The 18821-nt window shown below is 40.3% G+C and overlaps 2 protein-coding genes across 8 annotated transcripts in view; one reads left to right on the plus strand and one right to left on the minus strand.

The window, feature by feature from the left end:
• The first annotated feature begins 1034 nt into the window (after positions 1-1034).
• LOC147630563 (uncharacterized) lies at positions 1035-5129 on the plus strand. Of its 6 annotated transcripts, XR_015267672.1 has the most exons (11): positions 1035-1301; positions 2427-2505; positions 2580-2659; positions 2762-2828; positions 3161-3211; positions 3345-3593; positions 3795-3990; positions 4113-4265; positions 4484-4622; positions 4708-4768; positions 4902-5129. XR_015267672.1 is itself a non-coding variant. In XM_086810473.1 (8 exons), the coding sequence occupies exons 1-7, from the start codon at positions 1226-1228 to the stop codon at positions 3988-3990; spliced, it is 798 nt and encodes a 265-aa protein (XP_086666599.1). In that variant the 5' UTR covers positions 1035-1225; the 3' UTR covers positions 4113-4453. The 6 variants fall into 6 exon arrangements, 2 of the variants coding, with proteins under 2 accessions (XP_086666599.1, XP_086666600.1); XR_015267671.1 differs by having other exon boundaries at positions 4484-4768; XR_015267670.1 differs by having other exon boundaries at positions 4484-5129.
• Positions 5130-13811: 8682 nt separating this feature from the next.
• Positions 13812-18821, minus strand: part of LOC147630564 (diacylglycerol O-acyltransferase 2D-like) — a 42942-nt gene continuing 37932 nt past the window's right edge. The window contains exons 4-9 of one of the 2 annotated variants that reach the window (XM_086810476.1): positions 15390-15496; positions 15052-15207; positions 14818-14904; positions 14631-14728; positions 14428-14515; positions 13812-14341 (exon numbers count right to left, since the gene is read on the minus strand). In XM_086810476.1, coding sequence (XP_086666602.1) covers positions 14240-14341; positions 14428-14515; positions 14631-14728; positions 14818-14904; positions 15052-15207; positions 15390-15496 — 638 coding nt within the window. In that variant the 3' untranslated portion in view covers positions 13812-14239. Of the gene's footprint in view, positions 14342-14427; positions 14516-14621; positions 14729-14817; positions 14905-15051; positions 15208-15389; positions 15497-18821 lie in introns of both variants that reach the window. The other variant, XM_086810475.1, reaches the window with a different exon arrangement.

Here is an 18821-nt window from a genome sequence, read left to right on the forward strand (position 1 = left end):
ATTGGAGTGGATTGGAGTTTGTATAAGTGGTATATGAGATTTGAGTAAGGATTAGAAGAAGTGGAGTGTAAAGTAGAGGATATGTTTTGCATGAAAGAAGAAGAAAAGGTAGATTTAGATTTCCTTGGTTGGAATCTTCTATGTGACCTCGAGTGGTGTTACTTGCCTATTGTGCCATTAGAGCTGAACATTGGACTTCAAGAGATGGTGGTGACCTTGATGGGTGACATGCATTACTAAGCAATTGAGTATGATGTTGCATCTGAACATGGGACTTCCAGAGATGGTGATGGCGACGAGTGGTGGGTGAGAAACACTAGGCTTCAAGGGGTGGTGATGATGACCTCAAGTGGTGACATGCATTATTGATAAATTGGCTATAAAACTAGAGCTGAGCGTTGGGCTTCAAGAGACTTAACTAGTGATGGGCATTACTAAGGGTGCCTAGATGGAATTCTCATCGAGATGTTACAAGAATCCTAAAAATGTATGAAGATCCCCATTTCAAGAACGGGGAGGCTCGATCATTGTGAAATCCCACGAAGCTACCTTGGAGCCAAGTTTTGTGCTTGATTATAAAGGAGCTTTATAGATTCACTAGTTTATCAACAAGTTTCTTGTGAGAATGGGTAGGGGGATCTTCCCCTTTTATCAGGATTCTCCCCCTTTTTCCCTATTTTCTCGCTGTGCGTAGTAAAGACTTTAAGGCCGTTTACATACAACCATCATTCTCTTTTTGGCCTACCCATATGGGAAGGTGTTGTCAACCAATTTTTAAATAAAGTGGTAACTTGGCCAGGCACACAGCCAAATGCTCTCAAGAAAAAGTGAGACAGTGGGACGTTCTTTTCAAACGGAGGGCTTTGTGTTGATTGGTTCTTTTCTAGCATGCTCATCCACGTCCTTTTTGATGGGCTCTAGGTGGCATCCTTGTCAGCATGGGCACGAAGCACACTTTTTTCTGTGAGTCTCAAGAGATGAAATCGATTGGCGATTCGAACCAAAAAATAGGGCAATCCTCCTTGTGTGCAAACTGTGTGTAAAAGGCCTAAAGATTGGACGAGAAAAGATGGTTCCACACTGGAAAACGTGTGGACAAAAGTTTGGTCCGCTCCACGATCACGAAGGAGTTAGGGTTTGGGAAGGTGTACCGCCTTGGGCTCTACTTCTGTGCAGGTGTTTCTTTCTACCTCTGCAGCAGCCAAAGCAGCCTTGAAAGCAAAGTATGTCGCACTTTGGGCGCTCCGGGCCTCCAGACATCAGAGACACCTACTCGCTTCTCGTCCTCAATATCACATTCCGTAAGTGCTTGCGAACCCTGCGTGTTCCCTGGCGTTTTCTGCTGTTAATGCCTAGGGTTTTGGCTATGTCGGCTTGGTCGCGGTGAATTCTCTCCTCTTCTCGGGGGTTTTTGCTATGGCGGCACGTCTCGCCCGCTAGGATTTTGGCACGGCTGCAGTGAATGTTTTCTTTCTCGCTCTCGTTTTTGCCTACAGTGGTGAATGCGTATTGGCCGTGAAGGCATAGTTGCCTTGTTTTCTCCATGCCTCGGTCATGGTTGCAGTGGATGCGTTTTTACTCGTTGGAGTGTGCAGGCTCTTTCTCGCTAGGGTTTAGGTTTTTGAATGTTTTACCTAATTCACATGTTCTTGATCTGCTTGGCAATCGGCTTGGTTCTTTGGCCTTCACGGCGTAGTAGCTTTGGGCTTTTTGGCGGAGCTTTGGTTAGGCCAACATATTTATGAGCTCCGTTGTCAGAAGCTCATAATTCTATCTATTCTGCAGCACGATTAGAGCATGTAGCTATTTTAACTATGCAGCTGGTATCTTAGGTCATGGCGACCTTGTTGTGCTCTCGTTTCTGCGTTGCTTTACTACAGTATGATTGATCAGAGCAGAACTTGTAGCTTTCGAGTGCTGTAGCCTATACTGCCTTGTTGCTTTGTATTCTCTCATTTGAGCACACAGCTTGGTTGCTCTTTGAGACGCACATGGTGGACATGGTCAGAGCAAGTTGCTTGTTTGACTGCAACTAGTAGGTCATGGCTACAAGGTCAAGTACAGATTAACTAGGGCTCAGGCCATAAGCACACAGCTTGGTCGGACATGGTCAGAGCAAGTGGCTTGTTTGACTGGAACTAGTAGCTCTGGACATGACTACAAGGTCAAGTACAGATTAACTAGGGCTCAGGCCATAAGTACACAGCTTGGTCGCTTTTTGGGACGAACTTGGTGGACATGATCAGAGAAAGCTTCTTGTTTGACTGGAACTAGTAGCTCTGGTCATGTCTATAAAGTCAAGTATAGATGTACTGGGGCTCAGGACATAGTGACATGCATGGTTTATAAAGGAGTTAAGCTTGCTATAATTTGCTGTGGAAATGCAACCCTGTTCTAAGTTGTAGAATTCAAACCCTATTTTCCAGGGACCAGTGCGGATGACCTTTTCCCCCTGTTTGATCGCTATGGAAAAGTGGTGGATATCTTCATACCCCGAGACAGGAGGTACTGATTCTGGTTCCTTCGACCTTGTTTAAAGCAAGCAATATGTTAACCCTGTTCCATACATGTTGTCTCAGAACTGGAGAGTCTCGTGGCTTTGCCTTTGTCCGCTACAAGCATGCCGATGAAGCTCAGAAAGCAATTGATCGTCTGGACGGTGAGTGGTTAGGGAGATGCTTCTTTGTAGTCGAGGCTCATAATTAGGTGGCTGTGTTCTGACTAAACATCACTTGTGGTTTTTTTTTTTAAAATGTGGCAGGAAGAACAGTAGATGGGAGGGAAATCATGGTGCAATTTGCTAAATATGGTCCGAATGCGGAATCAATGTGAGTAGACTCGTCACTCTGTGCTTGCTTTGTATGGTAAAACATGAACCTCATTTTAGCTTTGATTTTCTTTCAGTTTGCCCAAGTTGATGTAGTGCAATTTATGATTTAGAGCTTTATTCAAATTTTACAACGTATGGCTTTTTCTACCACCAAGCAAGTAGCTTTGTATAGGTTAAGGCGTAAATGTTAGCTCACTGTTTAAACTGTCATGCCTGTAAATTGCAGTTGGAGATGTTCTGGTGCGTTTTGGCCTTGGTTTGAATAGTTGGTAAAGGTTGCTTTTTGCTAGAGGCTGTAAAGATAATTTTGTTGACAATGTTTTTTTGCAGTGATCGTGGTAGGATTTCCTTCTCTGAGAGTCGAAGCCCCAGGCGATCCAGGTAGTAACTATCTTTTGCTCATAATGGTTGCCCTGGCGAAATGTTATCTGTAATGACTAATCTGCATGATGCCTTGTTCTGTGATCTTTTTGTGCTTTTTTCCTATCACGCATCATGTACTCAAATACTGCAGGCCCCGTGATGACCACTATCGAAGACGCAGCCGTAGCCGCAGTCGCAGCCGGGGAAGGACTGATCGGGATAAACATCGTGATCATGACCGAGAACGCAATCACAAGCGTAGTCGTAGTCGAAGTCTCAGTCGCAGCCCAAGCAGGAGCCGCAGCCCTGTCCGGAAACGTAGCAGAAGCCGCAGCAAGGATGTTGAGGATAGGCCAAAGCGCAGGTCTTATGAAAGGGAGGAGTCTCCACATGGGAAAAGGTAAAGCTCATGAATAGATGAGGTAGTTGTGGACTCACATTTCATCTTCCTTTAGACAGTTGTTTTATGGGGAACTTGATGTTGTCTCTGGGCTACAAGCGCTGTCACTTCGGATGGTATTAGGAATCTACTTTGTGGAGCTATGCACATCTATAGAATGTGCTACTTCTGAGTAAAAGGTTAATTATGTTTTAAACACAGGGGTAGTGGCTCACCAAGGGATCGAAGCCCTTCTTTGGCTCGCAGTCCATCTCCTGCTAAGGCTCGCAATACCTCACCAGCACGCAAGGGTTCTCGCGGAGGAAGGAGCCCATCCCCTGATCGAGATGCTAGCAGGAGTCGCAGCCAATCCCCGGAGCCTCGCTCCCGAACCCGCTCTCCCATTTCAGATGCTTAGGTTTGTAGCTCTTCTTGCTTCTGTCAAGGTTGTTGAAGCCCGATTACTTTGTGATTTTTTTGAAAGTAAAAAAGTACAGTTCAAGTCATCTTTCTGACTCTGTTATTGGTCAACTTCTGCAGGAGTGTGCAAACAGAGAGGTAATTTCAGTCAGTTATTCATGTCCAGAAGATGGTGTGTTGTCTTGCTGTGGTGCACTCTTATAATGGACTGGCTTTGCTGGTCGACTCCAATATCAAACAGTGTTTGCCAGAAGGCTGCATGTTTTGTGGATGGTTAGTCTGCTACCTAAAGCACGTTTTTCTCCTGTTGTGCATGCTTCTTGACTTTTGAGCAGAGTGGGCTGCACACTATGAAGATGTCTTTCTGTCTTTTTCTTGGGAACTGAATGTATCAGTCCACGATGTTAGCTTCTGTTTATCCCCCCTACTGGGGAAATCATGCATTCAAAACTTTCTGACTTTATTTGAATTACACGCTGGGCTGTGGATAGTTGTTGAGTGGGGCCGTGGATGTGCTGGTAGCTGTGGTGGGCCATTTGATGGTGAAGTGTGGCAGGGGTCGTGTTTTTGATCTGCTGTGATCGTGATGTAGCTGATTTGGAGAAGTTCTTGCTGTGCGTTTTGATACTGGTATTGATCTTGGTGTTCGAACTATTTGGAAGTTAATTGTGGATGTGCCCTAGCTTAGTCATTTGATGAAGCCATACCACAGCAGGGCGGGTAGCATGGCATGTTTTTGCATGTACAGGCTGCACTGGAGTCTGAGTGCATGGAAGGTGAGCATAGCCTTCGTTGCTTTTTTTCGACTGCATGGTTTACCTTGCAGCTGTCTGGTAAACCAAGAGTAGTTGGAATAAAGGAGAAGGCAGATCCTTTGCTAATCCAAGTCTATTTTGATTTTATTCTCAGGTAGCAGAAGGCCAACATTATTTTTTAAACAGCCGTAGGGCTAATGTAGAAAGCCCATGGGATATTCATGTCATGGGGGGGAAAGCATTAAGGGGTTTGTGGGGGGGGGGGAGAGAGTAAAAGATATTGTACGATTTTACCCTTATATCGAATACGTACTCATACAGTACACGTTTATGTTTGCAAGAATTTATGATAATATATTAGGCCTACTTTATTCAGAGGACATAAGTTTAACTACTCATTTAACAGTGGGCTAGTTGAGAGAAAAGTATCAAGTGTCCTTCTAATTGCTGACTGGTTTGTATATCTGGGCACTGATGATGTGAGTAGGGATGTGGTAGCTTATTGTCCACTCTATGCGTGATAGACTTGATGAACCTACAATTCATGTTCGGACAGACATTGGAGTTAATGGTTGCACTTTTGAGTCCAAGTCTTTTTTAAAGTTTAGCTTAATGTTTGGTTATGGCTCTTATCTGCTTTAGGTCTAGAGTTTACAGTTCTCTGATTTGCTATTTTGTGTTGTTGTTTAGTATCTCTGCTCAAAAGGTTTAAGTTTTAATTAAGAAAAAGTGTGTATGCTTTTGTGCGTGTGTTTTTAATTTTTTGTTTTTTAAAGTTTCCTTCATTCATAGAATTGTTTTGTTTTGTTTTCTTATTTTCTTGTGTCTTGTTTTTTGTTTTTTGTTTGTTTTGTTTTGTTTGTTTGTTTGTTTGCTTTTGTTTTTTTTAAATGTCTTAATTAAAAGTCTTCATCTGATATTATCTTTTGATTTCCTCTCCTTAGTAGCTAGGTTTGTTCAAATGCTTTGTTTGTCTTTGTCCTTCTTCACTATTATTTCTTTCTCAAATCTCTCAATTCGTAAGTTCAGGTTTTTTTGATCTTATGAAGGTATATATATTTGTTTGCAAGTCAGTTGACTTGGGCTGCTTGCAACTGTTTAGCTATATATTAGCAGTTTAGTTGCATGACTTATAGAGCAGTTTAGAGGGTATCTAGACTGTGAGAAATCCTATGACATACATTTTTTCTTTCTGTTATTTATTGTTTGTGCAGGTTGTGGTTTTGAGTTTTTTTTTTAAGTGTGTAGAGAGTATATTTGATTTATTTAAGGTCAGTATGCACTTGTTGCTATTGTAGCTACTTGCTTGCAATTCTTGTTGTCAAGGGCAACTTCACACAATTAAGCTGTCAGGGTGGGGTAAAATACCCTTGCTTAGCGTGACAGCATCTGATAGTGAAAATGGCATACTTGATGTATGCTCTATAAGATATGTAATGACTGATATATGTCAGCCAGGCTGCATTCTTGCTCATCAGGCAGCCTGTAAAGGCAGTAATTAATACTCAATGCTTTGTAGACATTTTGTCTTGTACCCTCTTATTTAACTTGTCAATGACCAATATACTTGTCCGTGCACATCAGGAAACCTGTACAGACAGTGAAATACTAATTCTTTGTAGACCTTTTGTTAATACCTTTTATTCAACATGCCAGGGATGTTGCACATCACTTGTAAGTCATTTAAAAGTGATGTGTTGGCGTTATATTTATGTATATAATGTTCTGTATTTGTGATCAATTCAAAGCTTTTTTTGGGGAAGAAACTTAACAATGCCCCCCCTTTTCCTGAAGAAATAAGTAAGTTCGAGAGGAAGTGCTAATTTAATTGTAATGGTGTGTAGCCATGTTTCTTAAGATCAAGATATGTCCCCTAAAGCACTTGAATGTGGTGGTGACCGTGTATGGGATGCAAACTAACCATGGTGTTACAATGAATTCTGTCTTGTGCCCTCAGTGCTGCAGTGCCATGTGTGCTTAAGCCATGTTCCTGTCATTTGTTTAGTTCTGCATTTGAGTGGAGGCTTACACGTTACTGTAGAGTAGTAGTCACAGGGTTGCCAACATCTCTACCAAGTCCATGAAAAAGAGATTGAAAAACTGCTTCCGTTTGATGTAACCTTTCCCCAGGGTCTGGTGGCACAATTGTTTTTTTTTTCCGAAACTAAAATGACAATGAACTTCTAGTTGTAGATCTGAATGCATCCCATGACATTTCGAACAATGGGGTTTTTTTTCAATTTTGCAAGGATTGGGCAGCTTGGTAGGGTTTTTTTTTGACAGATTGTTTGGTTAGCCGTACTTAGGGCTAAGCTATATTATTTTTATAGTGGACAATTAGAATTTGAAAGCTTAAGTTGATTTGTACCTGTGACGTCTTGAAGCAAAGCAACCAATCTCTTTGTTTTTGTTTTTTTTTTGGTTTTTTTTTCAACTCTATCTAGTGAAAAGGTTACATGCATACTGAGCTGAAGAAAGCATATGGGTCAGCCCATATAATGTGTATGTTTGCTTTGACAAATCCAATATAAATGTACAAGCGTGTCAATTATTCTAGAGAAAACATACATTGTACAAATTCATAAACTCGAGTGCTTGGGCACCTGGGATGGTATGTTTCTGCAAAATTATATTGTGCTAGCAGAACTTAGAGCTAAGCTATATTGTTTTATAAGTGGAGCTGTAGCTGTTCAAAGCTTAGCTTGATTTATCCCTATGATGAGAGAAGGTATATATGTATACCGATCTATATTAAATAAGACATGTCATGAAACGTATGTTTATAACTAAATGTGTACGTGCATATTGATTGCTCCACAAAATTTGTATGTTGTAGAATCCCATGAGAAGAGAACGTGTGAGGACTTTTCCAAGGAAGGTTACATCTTTCTTCTATTCAAAGGAAGGGTACATCTGTACTAGAAGAAAGAGCATGCATATTGCCTTCCACAATCAAAACTGATTTTCTTCCTAGAATTCTTGCAGGCAAAGTCCTCCTGCTGCAACTATGATAGTTGTGTGTTGCCCAAAGTGGCCAAATGGTAAGTTACTTCATTGGGGTAAATCATGTCACTGGTTGTTGGTATCTTATTTTCATGCAGACCCAAGCTGTTAGTATCTTAACATCCTGCAGAGATTTCCCAAGGCAAACCGGTTTCTGATGTCATGCCCATGAACAGAGATATCCTTGCAACCAATTGTCTCAAAACCATTGGACTTAATTCCTGCAAGCCACTACAATTGATTTGCTGAGATGGATCTTGAAGCTCTCGAACAAGTTCTACAATTCAACCAATTGCCTGCTCAATTTAGCTGTTAGTCTCATCTTGGTGCAAAGTGATAAGCTTTACACCCAAACAATTGTACATAGAACAACGTCCTCTAACTCCCCATGATTTAAGCACACGATCTCATTATTAAGCAGCCCACTTACAACCCGCTGAGAAGTTTATATCTCACCAATTTCCTATCCATGTAGTAGACGTATGTGGAGTCTCCTTTGATTTGCTAGATTCAAGGACTCAATGCCTCTTGTGGGACTTGACCTTTGTTTGTACCCTATGCTAATGTATCACAGTCACCAAATTATTTTTGTCCTAAAAAATCAACCAAGGGCACAACCATATGGAGACCTAGAAGAAATCAACCATATGGAGGCCTAGAAATTATCAAACTTCTTTTCCCTATCAGGAAATACTAGGGCTGTCCCTTTGTATACAAATGCTCATCCACAAACCAATCACCCACCCTGAGAAGTTGGGAAGTTAAACCAATGTTCCATGATAGGTGCACTTTATACCATCTTTGTTATTACTTTGTTGACGGGAAGTCAAAATCAGTTTCTGTTTCTACAATATTATCTCATTTCCTTGTTCTTAAAAGCAACGATAAGAACAAAATTTTAGCCAATTAGTGTAGTGTGAATATGGATTTCTTAGTGAAGGCTTCTCTGATTTCTAATGTAATATCATCAAACACCATAGCCTTGTTTCTTCAATATGTAACGTTATAAATGGACTTGTACCCTTTCTTTGAAAAGTCAGTATGGATACTCTTCTGATGGATCAATATTGTATGTACATTCAATCGGTATATGCATGTGCGCTTTATGAAACTGATATATATGGATGCTTACTTTGTTTGGATCAACCAGAACGCAGAAACATGTACCCCCTTTGAAAAGTCAATATGCCTGCTCTTTTCATGGATTGCTACAACGCACACAATTTGTGGAGCAATTCATGTGCACGTACACATTCATGTATACACATCACTTTAAGATACACTATATTTAGATTAGACTTTTAGATATATTCAAACAAATTCTTTGATATGTATATTCATACAAATTATTTGTTGCTACTGATGTGGCATTTAATTAATGCAACCTTGGAAGACAGAGTTTCTCCCACCCCTCGCTCTCCTCCTTCCCTTTCCCTCCCAGCAGTGAGCCCTTGAGACTTTTACAGAGAATTGTGGACTATAAATAGAAAGGATATGGGTGAATGCATGCGAATAGAAACTATATGCGGTTCATCATTTATTGCCTTAAATAGATAGGATTGCAAATAGAAAGCATATGGGGGGTCATCATTTTATTGCCTTAAATAGAGAGGATATGGGGGTCATCATTTCATTGACTTTTTCAAGTATTAATCATTACATACTAAAATGAAACCTTATAAAAACACTCTTATTCTTGAAAATCTCACATAATATATTTAATGGAAATTCAAAAAATATTTTGGTGCATATTCTGTGAGTTTTTCAAGAATAAGAGTGTATTTCCAAGGTTTTATTTTAGTATGTAATGATTAATGCTTGAAAAAGTCAATGAAATGATGACTCTCTTGGGTCTTTCTATGTGTATGCATTCACCTATATCCTTTCTATTTAAAGACTCACAATTTATTCAGTATGTAATGATTAATGCTTGAAAAAGCCAATGAAATGATAACCGTCCTTACCCTTTTTATTTGCATGCATTCACCCATATCCTTTCTATTTATGGTTTTGCAATTGGGTTTGTTCTACCGTCGCTGGGCCAATGAGACCCAAGCGGTTAGAGATTTCGATGGTACCAATGCATAGTTTCTTTCTTTGTATAAAAGGCTCATTCCATGAGTAGAGGAAGGGAGAGAGAGAGGACGAGGAGGGGGGCACTTAATGTACTAAGGTTGTATTAATGAAATGTCATGCTAGTGGCATTTAATTAATACACCTACAAAAGTTGTGAATATATACCTACAAAAGTTGTGAATATATACCTACAAAAAGTATGTATGATTAATCTTTTGAAGTGTACTGACTAATTTAGTCGGTATGCATTTAGATTGATTTAATGACTTCTAGAGTTAAAGGACTAGTTATGTAAGTTTTACATTAAACCAATCAAGGTTTTAGATATTTCTAGATCAAGCCTTTGAGATGAGGAATCTTGTAGCTAGTGCTTGGGTGGTCAATTGTTTTATATATCTCATAAGTGCGATAAATGGTCAGGTGGTCTTGCTAAGGTCTTGCTAAGGGTGACTTTGTTATGAGGAGTAATTCATGGAATTTATACTCCCATGTTTTTATTTATTGTGAATTCTCCTAGATGGGTTTAGATTGGGATTCCTTTCTAAATTCGAACTATCATAGTGCCTATGTTGAACGTACATAGGTGACTTCGTATATGCGTGATAGTATTGGTTACGTGGTTTCAGTTATTTGGATTTTATATGGATATTTATATTGGTAATTTATTAATTGATTATCATAGTTGATGTAAGTGTAGCTCCTTGGATTGGATAATGGGGCAAGCTGGGGGGTCACGTAAATTTTAAGATGCTTGACGTTAGTGGATTATTATTATATCATATGGGACGTCCATCATTTATTCCATTTTGGGTGGTGTTCATATTATTCTACGATAGTAGATAATTATTTACATTGGACATGTGAAAACGCTCTTATAGATATTTGATTTTTGGTACAAAAGTTATAATAATACTTGATCATAAGTTAATTGTCCAATTTTAGAAGAAGAGCTTATATGTAAAGTAAAGTAAGCTATTTTTGCTTGAGATGAATTTTGAGTCCCAAAAAGCTATTTTGAGTATAATGGATAAAAATACACTAAGAGGAAGCGTGGGCTCAATCTTGAGTGGGGTAAATTGGACCCAATCTTATGTTCTTGTCTCCACTCTTTTATTTTTGTGTAATTTAATATTTGAAAAGTTCTTGTCTCCCAACCGTGGCATTAGAGCCAAAGACAACCGCCACTTTGTGGAAGTAATTAAAGCAAGATTGAAGAAATAGCCGCCGAAGGTTGAAGAGGAGACTTGCCATGGACTTTGGGCAAACAAATTCCAAGTGGTTATTAACCAAAGGCCTCTCCCCCTCCATGAAGGTAGGTGCATGTTGGGAATCTTTCCCCCCCTCTCCTTCCCTCTCAAAAACGTTTTTGCCATATACACTAAAAAACTTTCTTTTCAAAATAAAAAATCCCATTTTTTGAAGCCTTTGGTTCTTGCCTTCACAATTAGTTTCTTCTAGGTTCCCATTGCTGTTGCCCATTAATTTTTATTATTTTTAAAAATTATTTTAGTATTAAAACACCTTAAAATCACATTTTGACCCAAAAATGCAAAAAAATACATAAAAATTTAAAAATCTTAAATTTTTTAAGAAAATTTTCTGAAGCTTTTTCAACAATTTAAGTATTTTCTTCAATTTTCTTGAATTCACACCCGATTTCATCAACCCCGACAATGTCAACACCAACATCCAAGATGATCTTAGTGGTTTAACACTCGCTCAATGCATTCAACTACTTGAGCAATTACTTTAATATGAGCAATAAAAGTGCCTCGATGTCGAGCACCGACTTGTGTGTGATTACCAAGATTATCAAGGCTACTCTCGATGCTTAATCATCTAAAAAGGATAGTAAGATTAGTCGTCTCACTTTCTCTTTCATTAAATTTGATGGCAAGAAAGATGCTTGCCTTGTGCTTTCATGGTTGAGTCAATTGGATGACTACTTCGAAGATGTTTTTTCAGTCGCATGGTTGATCGTGCTTCACTTTGGTGGAATATTCTCCCCAACAATTTTGATTAGTCTACTACTTTGGATGAGTTCCAACGCAAGGTGAAAGAAAGCTTTTTACTACCATAATTCACACTCAAAGCTTGCCGTGCATGGGACACTATCTCTATGTCTAAGGGAGAGATTATACCCTTGTACATCGAGAATTCTTGGCACTCTCCTCCAACTTCACATGCTTGAAGATACTATTCAACGTTGGTACGAATTTGGTCTTGAAAAGACCATATAAGCTAAGGTAAACATGTTTAAGCCTACATCACTTGATAATGATATTGCTTTAGCTCATGATGCAAAAAGAAAGAAGAGTTTGAATAAGTAAGCTCACCAATCCAATGCTTTCTACCCAAACGATCTCTGATTCTCAAGCTATAACAACAATTGGCAATCTTTCCTTATCCCTACAATGCTTCGATGGGATCTTGTCTTTTAATGGTTCTCATGTAAATAGGAAGCCTTGGGTAGAAAATAGTAATGCATGTGCTCCCTCTATTCAAAATTCAAAGTGTCTATGGATCAAAGTTATGTAATTCATCCCAAGCCTATTAGTCACAACACTAATACTACTAAAAGCCTCGCCCTACGTGCTACAAGGCACTTTGGTGCTTGATGTTGGAAAAATACCAAACAACCAATCGCTCAACTTCACAACATCGAAGAAGCATCCAACGATGATGGTGACTACACACCAAATTAGTCTGAGGATACGCTATATGACAATGATAATGGAGAGCAAAGCGATATGCCATGTGTCCCTATTTTGCATTACTTTTTGATTGAAATGAAGACTAAAATTCATGGTTATAATACCGTAGTATTGCATGACGATGATAGTATCCATGATTTTATTTCTGAACGTGTTGTTAAGAAATTGTAAAATTAGAGACGCATCCATCTCTTTATAAGGTCAAGTTAGTACTCTAAGGTACAAATTATAATGACACTAAAGAGGTTAGATAATTAGAAATTATAATTGGTGTTTATAAAGAAAAAATAAATTTCCTAATTATACCATTGCACACTAGTGACACCATTCTAGGCATGTCTTTGCATCATCAATTTAGTCTACAAATTGATCACAACACACACAATGTAGATTACACATAATGATAAAAATTTAATACTTAAGAGTGATCTTACATATAAATTGTACTCATGGTTGTACGCACAAGCAAAACGTGCACTAAGAAAACATAAAAAAGCTTACTCGATTTCTATTAATTAAATTAAAGCGATTGAGCATAAATTAACACCTAGTCAACAAGCTTTTCTAGATCATTTTAAAGATTGCTTTGCTGATGATTTTCACATGGCTTATCCGTTTCTAGGCCAAAAACCCATACTATTGAGCTTATTCCAAGTAGTCAACTGCTCCATAAAGACAACCAAATTCAACGAAAAGAAAAACACTTACACTGTTGACTTATTCTTTAGAGCCCTAGTCCTTTTAGTATAGAAAAAGAGTAAATCTTATTGCATGTTTATAGACTATAAAGCCTTGAATAAGATTAATATGAAAAACATATATTCTATTCCTCGTGTGAATGATTTGTTAGATAAGCTTCGTGGTGTATGTGTATTCAATAAAATTGATTTGAAATCTGAATAACATCAAGTTCGTATGTATACTTTTAGTCTATATAAAACTACTTTTCATACACAAACATGACACTATGAATTTCTTGTCATGCCTTTCAGTCTCACCAATGCACCTGCTGCATTTAATACAATGATGAATTGTATATCTTGAAACATAAATATTTTGTTATTGTTTTCTTCAATGACAAAATAAAAATAAAAAAGAACACAAAACACATTTAGAGCTTGTTTAAAAACTTTTGATAAAAAACCAATTGTATGCAAATCCTGAGAAAAGTTCCTTTAAAAAAGAAGAAGAATTAGAGTGGATCCTAAAAAGATGATTCAAACCATCAAAACTTGGCCTACTTTAAGAATGTAAACGAGATTTGCTCTTTCCCACACAAAAATAGTTGGTCCATGCTAAAGTTTCTACTTGTTTGTGTTCATTACGTGCTCTGCTTTCTAGCAACAGGCCATGCAGCTCATTAAAGTTGGGGCTAATATGGAGCTTAAGATAACAAAAAGCAGAATGGCTGTAAGCATGCTTTTAGTGCCATATAGCACAGTTATTAAGGAAACTTTAATGCTACTTTTAAAATTTGGAAGAGCTATTGATGCTAGTTAAAGTTTCCAATTATAAAAACACTTTATTTATTTTCTTTCATGCTCACTTGTTATAAACATTGTCTGGGACACTGCTTTCTGGTCCACTTTATACCCTAATAATCTGTCCCATGAATAGCATTAATGTAACATTAGTGCATGCCCTTAACCATAATCAACGAACTCAACTGTCCTGGGATGCAATAGCTCGAATGGGTCTTTCAGTAAATGTACAAGGGGATTCCTTTGTAACCTGCCTCCACCTTATGCTTCTCATATAGCTCCTGAAGGGAGGAGATGAAAACTGTTTGCAGTTCTGAAACCTGATACACAATGACAAAACAATATAGTTCCTTGAAGGGAGGAGATGAAAACTGCCTGCACTAAAAAAAGAGCACGAGAAGCAAACCTCTTCTTGAGTCGGTTTTGGATTCTTCTTTACTTCAATAGGCTTTCCAACCACAGCAAACATAGGACGAGAGAAAGGAACAGGGGACCTGCACACAAACAACCACAGTTCTCTTGGAATTGTCCATGCAGGTTTGCTTAATGCACTAATGTTCCTACAATTTATCAAGAGGAAGAACACAGAAAAAAACATACAAGGCATACCCAAACATCCCCCAGAAAGCAAGTGGGGCGAAGCGAAGAGCTCGACTCAACTGGTTGTACACCTTGCCCTTGGGTTTCCACCAGTTGTAGACATGAGTCTGCCAGGGTATAATATATATACTACTGCTTTAGCTGCCTTGCATTTTAAGCACTTAACCCAAAATACAAAAAACTTGAGGGCATTTACCTGCCCAAAAATGAAACAAGGCACTAAAGGAGAGCCTGTCTCAATAGCCACACGTATGAACCCAAGCCTTTGCTTTAGATACACTACCTATACAGGTAAAACCAGAGCATGAAAAGGTAACAGAGGCTTCAGCAAGACCAAGCCAATGCCAGCCTGCTACAAAAAACATGGGGAAAGAAACCAGTACTTGGCAGTCTGAAACCTGAAAGGCAAATACTTCTTAGAATCACTGACCTCACGATCATGTTCCATATACAGCATCTCTCTAACACCTCCGGGAATAAGAATGCAGCTATAGCCATTGCTCAGAGAGTTTGAAAGAACCTTTCTTGAAGCAGGTACTAGTCCCAACCAAGACCATACGTGCCTTAAGAAAGGGGTGAAAAAGATCTACAAAACAGAGAGTATTTATTGAAGGAATTAAGGAGCAACACTCAAACTTAAAAGATGCATGGGCACGTGCAGGTGCAGGTGCATGTGCATGGAATTTGCACATGCATATTTATGTCTGCATACTGGTGCAAGCATTTGAGAGAGAGAGAGAGAGAGAGAGAGAGAGAGAGAGAGATTACCGCACTGCTTGCAAGTGCCTTAAGCCTTTGTACGGGCAAGTATTCAGTATAATTGCAGAGTGCCAGAATACCAATTGGTAGAACAGAGTGAGGCTCCACTGCAAAGACTGTCCCAGATACAAACAACATATCAATATAGACCTGAAGCATCATAAATTAACCTTTAAAATAAGCATTTCCAGGTGAGAATGAGAAGCCCAAATGTTCTAAGGTTTCTAATCCAACATGTTCAGAATCAAGGCTAAAAGTGTGGTGTTTATCCCTTCACTAACGTAACTCTTAAGAATGTCAAGCACTTGCAGCACCATCACAAGGGTGCAGATTGCTAATGGAGCTCATCTTACGAGGACTTAGGGTACAATCTTCTAGTCCCTAAGTCCTACAAAGCCACCTTGAAAATAAACAACTAGACAACCTTGGTGACTTTTCACACTTCATCTTTAAGGGTATGGTCTTCACGACATGCAACACTAGTATATGCGGATTTGGAAGAATTTAGTACAACATGGGCCCACGCACTAGAAGCCACCAGACCAAGTCATTTTTCAGTCACTATGGTCAGCTTTTCTATAAAGACCAACTTTGTTTGCTGAACTTCTCCATGACATGCACGATACCATCGCTGGTGGTCAAGAGAGCATAACCAGGACGGACGTGGAGGAGCTACAAAGTTGGTCTTTTCTATAAAGACCAACTTTGTTTGCTCAAGATCCACAAGGCACTTCTCCATGACATGCACGATGCCATCACTGGTGGTCAATAGGACATAGCCAATACTGTTAAATATTAATAGTGATTAATGCGGGAATACACAAGTGCTAGGTGGTTGTGTAAGCTAGCACTGTTTGTAGGCTTTAAATAAAGCGGTTCCAATGACTGCGGACAACTGCTAGTGTGTATAATTCTTTTGTGTGGGAACCACCTCTTAGAAGAATATTATGTAAAGTAATGATGTGTGGCAAAGTGACACCTATTAGGGACACTTGGCAGATGTGGTGGTGGCAGCATATACTTCAGAACCTATAAAAGAACCTATGTCTATAATGAATTTATGTTTTCCCACACAACTATCTTGTTATCCTTAATCCCCATTTAATTACCTCTCTAAACCAGTCGTGGCCTCCTTGTGTGCGCATTAGGTCCATCAGTGGTATCAGAGCTTGCACGTGTGCCCTCTCCATCCTGATGCCCGGCATCTTGTTTCTCTGTGCACTTAGGTTGCCGTCATCCCCTAGTCGAGCCTCTGCTCGCGGGTGCCACCTCTTGACGCCAACGTCAGCCAGCATCGCTACCTCCTAGAGCCCGTTGGCTCCCGCAGCGGAGCTAGTGCTTGCAGCACCTCCTGCAGCCCCTACGTCAGCAGCAGACTACGCAGGCAACTACCTCTTTTGTGACACATTATGCTTGCCCAAAACTATGTAATTACAATAAAGAGAAATTTAAGCTCTTTTAGCAGTGCCCACCAGCCATGCCCCTGGGGGGTGGTTTCCGTCCAGCGGCGTAGACGGTCTCCTGCGGCACATCCTCATCTTCAGGTGAGCAGCATTGCAGCGCTTGCGTGGGCCTGCGACCAGCCCAAGCTCGACTGTGAATTTGGCATCTCGACCACCTCTCTCCACAGCCGCTGCAAACAGGGGTCCTCTTTGCAAGCAGCAGCATCAGCCAGTTCACACGGCTATCCAGTAAAGGGGCATTCACAACAGCACATAGATCAACATCTTGTTCGTAGATCAGAGGTAAACATATTTAGGTTTTGCTTACATCAGTTTTGGGGCAAAATCAAAGTCTTTTGTATTAGAAATTTCGGGGATTCGTGTTCGAGGGGAAATCTGTGAAGCGGGAGCATCCATAGGCACTCTTGTACTTGTGCATATCATCTAGGCACTCCTGTCCCTATGCAACACTACCGGAGTCTTGTGTTAACTCATTCAAGTATACACCTTGTTTTTGGTATATACTTTGGCGATCGCACCTTCCATCCCATCATATCCCGGTGCCTTGTGTGCACACTCTCGTACCTCTCTCTTTCTCTTACTTTCCCAAGAGGTCACATCAAGGGCGGATTTCCAGTTCCTAGTCCCTCTCGAGCTTTGGAAAATTCCATAGTGTGAGGATGTCGCAAAGAGCTGTTGCCACTGAATTCTCTGGGTTTGGTGGATTCATGACAACTGAAGATCAGCTTGATGGTCCCAACTATTCATTATGGAGCTTCATGATGAAGAGTCTGCTAATAGCCAGGGAGACTATGGGAGATTGTCACAAGGAAAGAGCCTCGTCCTACAACACCAACTCCTGGCACCTCCCCGGCAGCATCAAGGGGGACTAAAACTGTAGCACAAGGTGTGTTAGGCATTTCAGCACCGTCGCCTGGACCCACTGAAGATCAAAGACGGTGGGATGCTTGTGATGCTCAAGCAATGGCTATGATTGCTCTTTCAATCAAGTGATCAATTATTCCTCACATCCGATCCTACAACTCTGCAAGGGCTGCCTAGGTGGTCCTCTCTTAACTCCTTACATGAGTCCTATTAGAGTTTCCACACTTCTTTCAATCTCTCTATGAGAGAAGGAGGCAATCCTATATCCTTTGAGGAGCTCCTTGGATTACTTCTCCATGAGGAGTAGACAAGGAAGAACAGATCCATAGGTGATGCAAGCACAGGAGACCAAGCCTACTTCTCTAGGGACAAAGGCAAAGTGGACTCGTCACAAGGTGACACCAAGTAGAAGATGTCAGAATATGCACCGGAGATGATAACCAAATCTGAGAACACTAGAGCAAGAACAGTGCAGAAAATAAATAGCACAAGAGAAGGAGAGAGAGAGGCGTGTAACTCTACTCTATATACACAAGATCCCAGAAATACAAGATGAAAATGGCAAGGGGCTATGGGGCCATTTTACATGGCCCCAAAGAAGCAGTCGGCCTGCATCAGGAGCAGCCGACAGGCCCTGTATCTCCACGACTAGCAAATACACCCAGTCGGCCAGCTGTCCTCTGTCGGCCAATACAGATGTGAGGTCAAGGACCTGAAGGTACAGACGGCCAGCTCAGGGCAACCACCCAAGCCATAGAAAAAATAGGGAAAAATACGGAGAGTGGAAAAAAATGAGAAAACACCTAATAAGGGCAGGCACACCCACAACAGAGGCCCTGGTGTATAGGTATAGACAGGAGATGACTTCTAACACCCCCTCTCAGCTCCTGGCTGTGAAACCAACCCCAGGGAGCTGGAGTGCCGCCTGAGCATACCTGAGGTAGAGACTTCGTGAAGAGGTCCGCCGCATTGTCCTCCGTCGAACAATAAAGTAGCAAGATGACACCAGCCAAGATCTTCTCACGTACAAAGTGATACTGTATCTCTATGTGCTTGGTCCGAGCATGGAAGACTGGGTTCCGAGCAATAGCCATACAACTCTGGTTATCGCACT

The sequence above is a fragment of the Cibotium barometz genome, chromosome 16, assembly GCF_041138505.1.
Source record: "Cibotium barometz isolate CiBa-2024 chromosome 16, ASM4113850v1, whole genome shotgun sequence".
In the NCBI taxonomy this organism is placed as follows: domain Eukaryota; kingdom Viridiplantae; phylum Streptophyta; class Polypodiopsida; order Cyatheales; family Cibotiaceae; genus Cibotium; species Cibotium barometz.

Coding starts and splice junctions, on each gene's coding strand:
- LOC147630563 (XM_086810473.1), top strand. CDS start 1,226: ATGTCGCACTTTGGGCGCTCCGGGCCTCCAGACATCAGAGACACCTAC. Junction 1,302..2,426: donor CGTCCTCAATATCACATTCC/GTAAGTGCTTGC, acceptor CCTATTTTCCAG/GGACCAGTGCGGATGACCTT. Junction 2,506..2,579: donor TTCATACCCCGAGACAGGAG/GTACTGATTCTG, acceptor ATGTTGTCTCAG/AACTGGAGAGTCTCGTGGCT.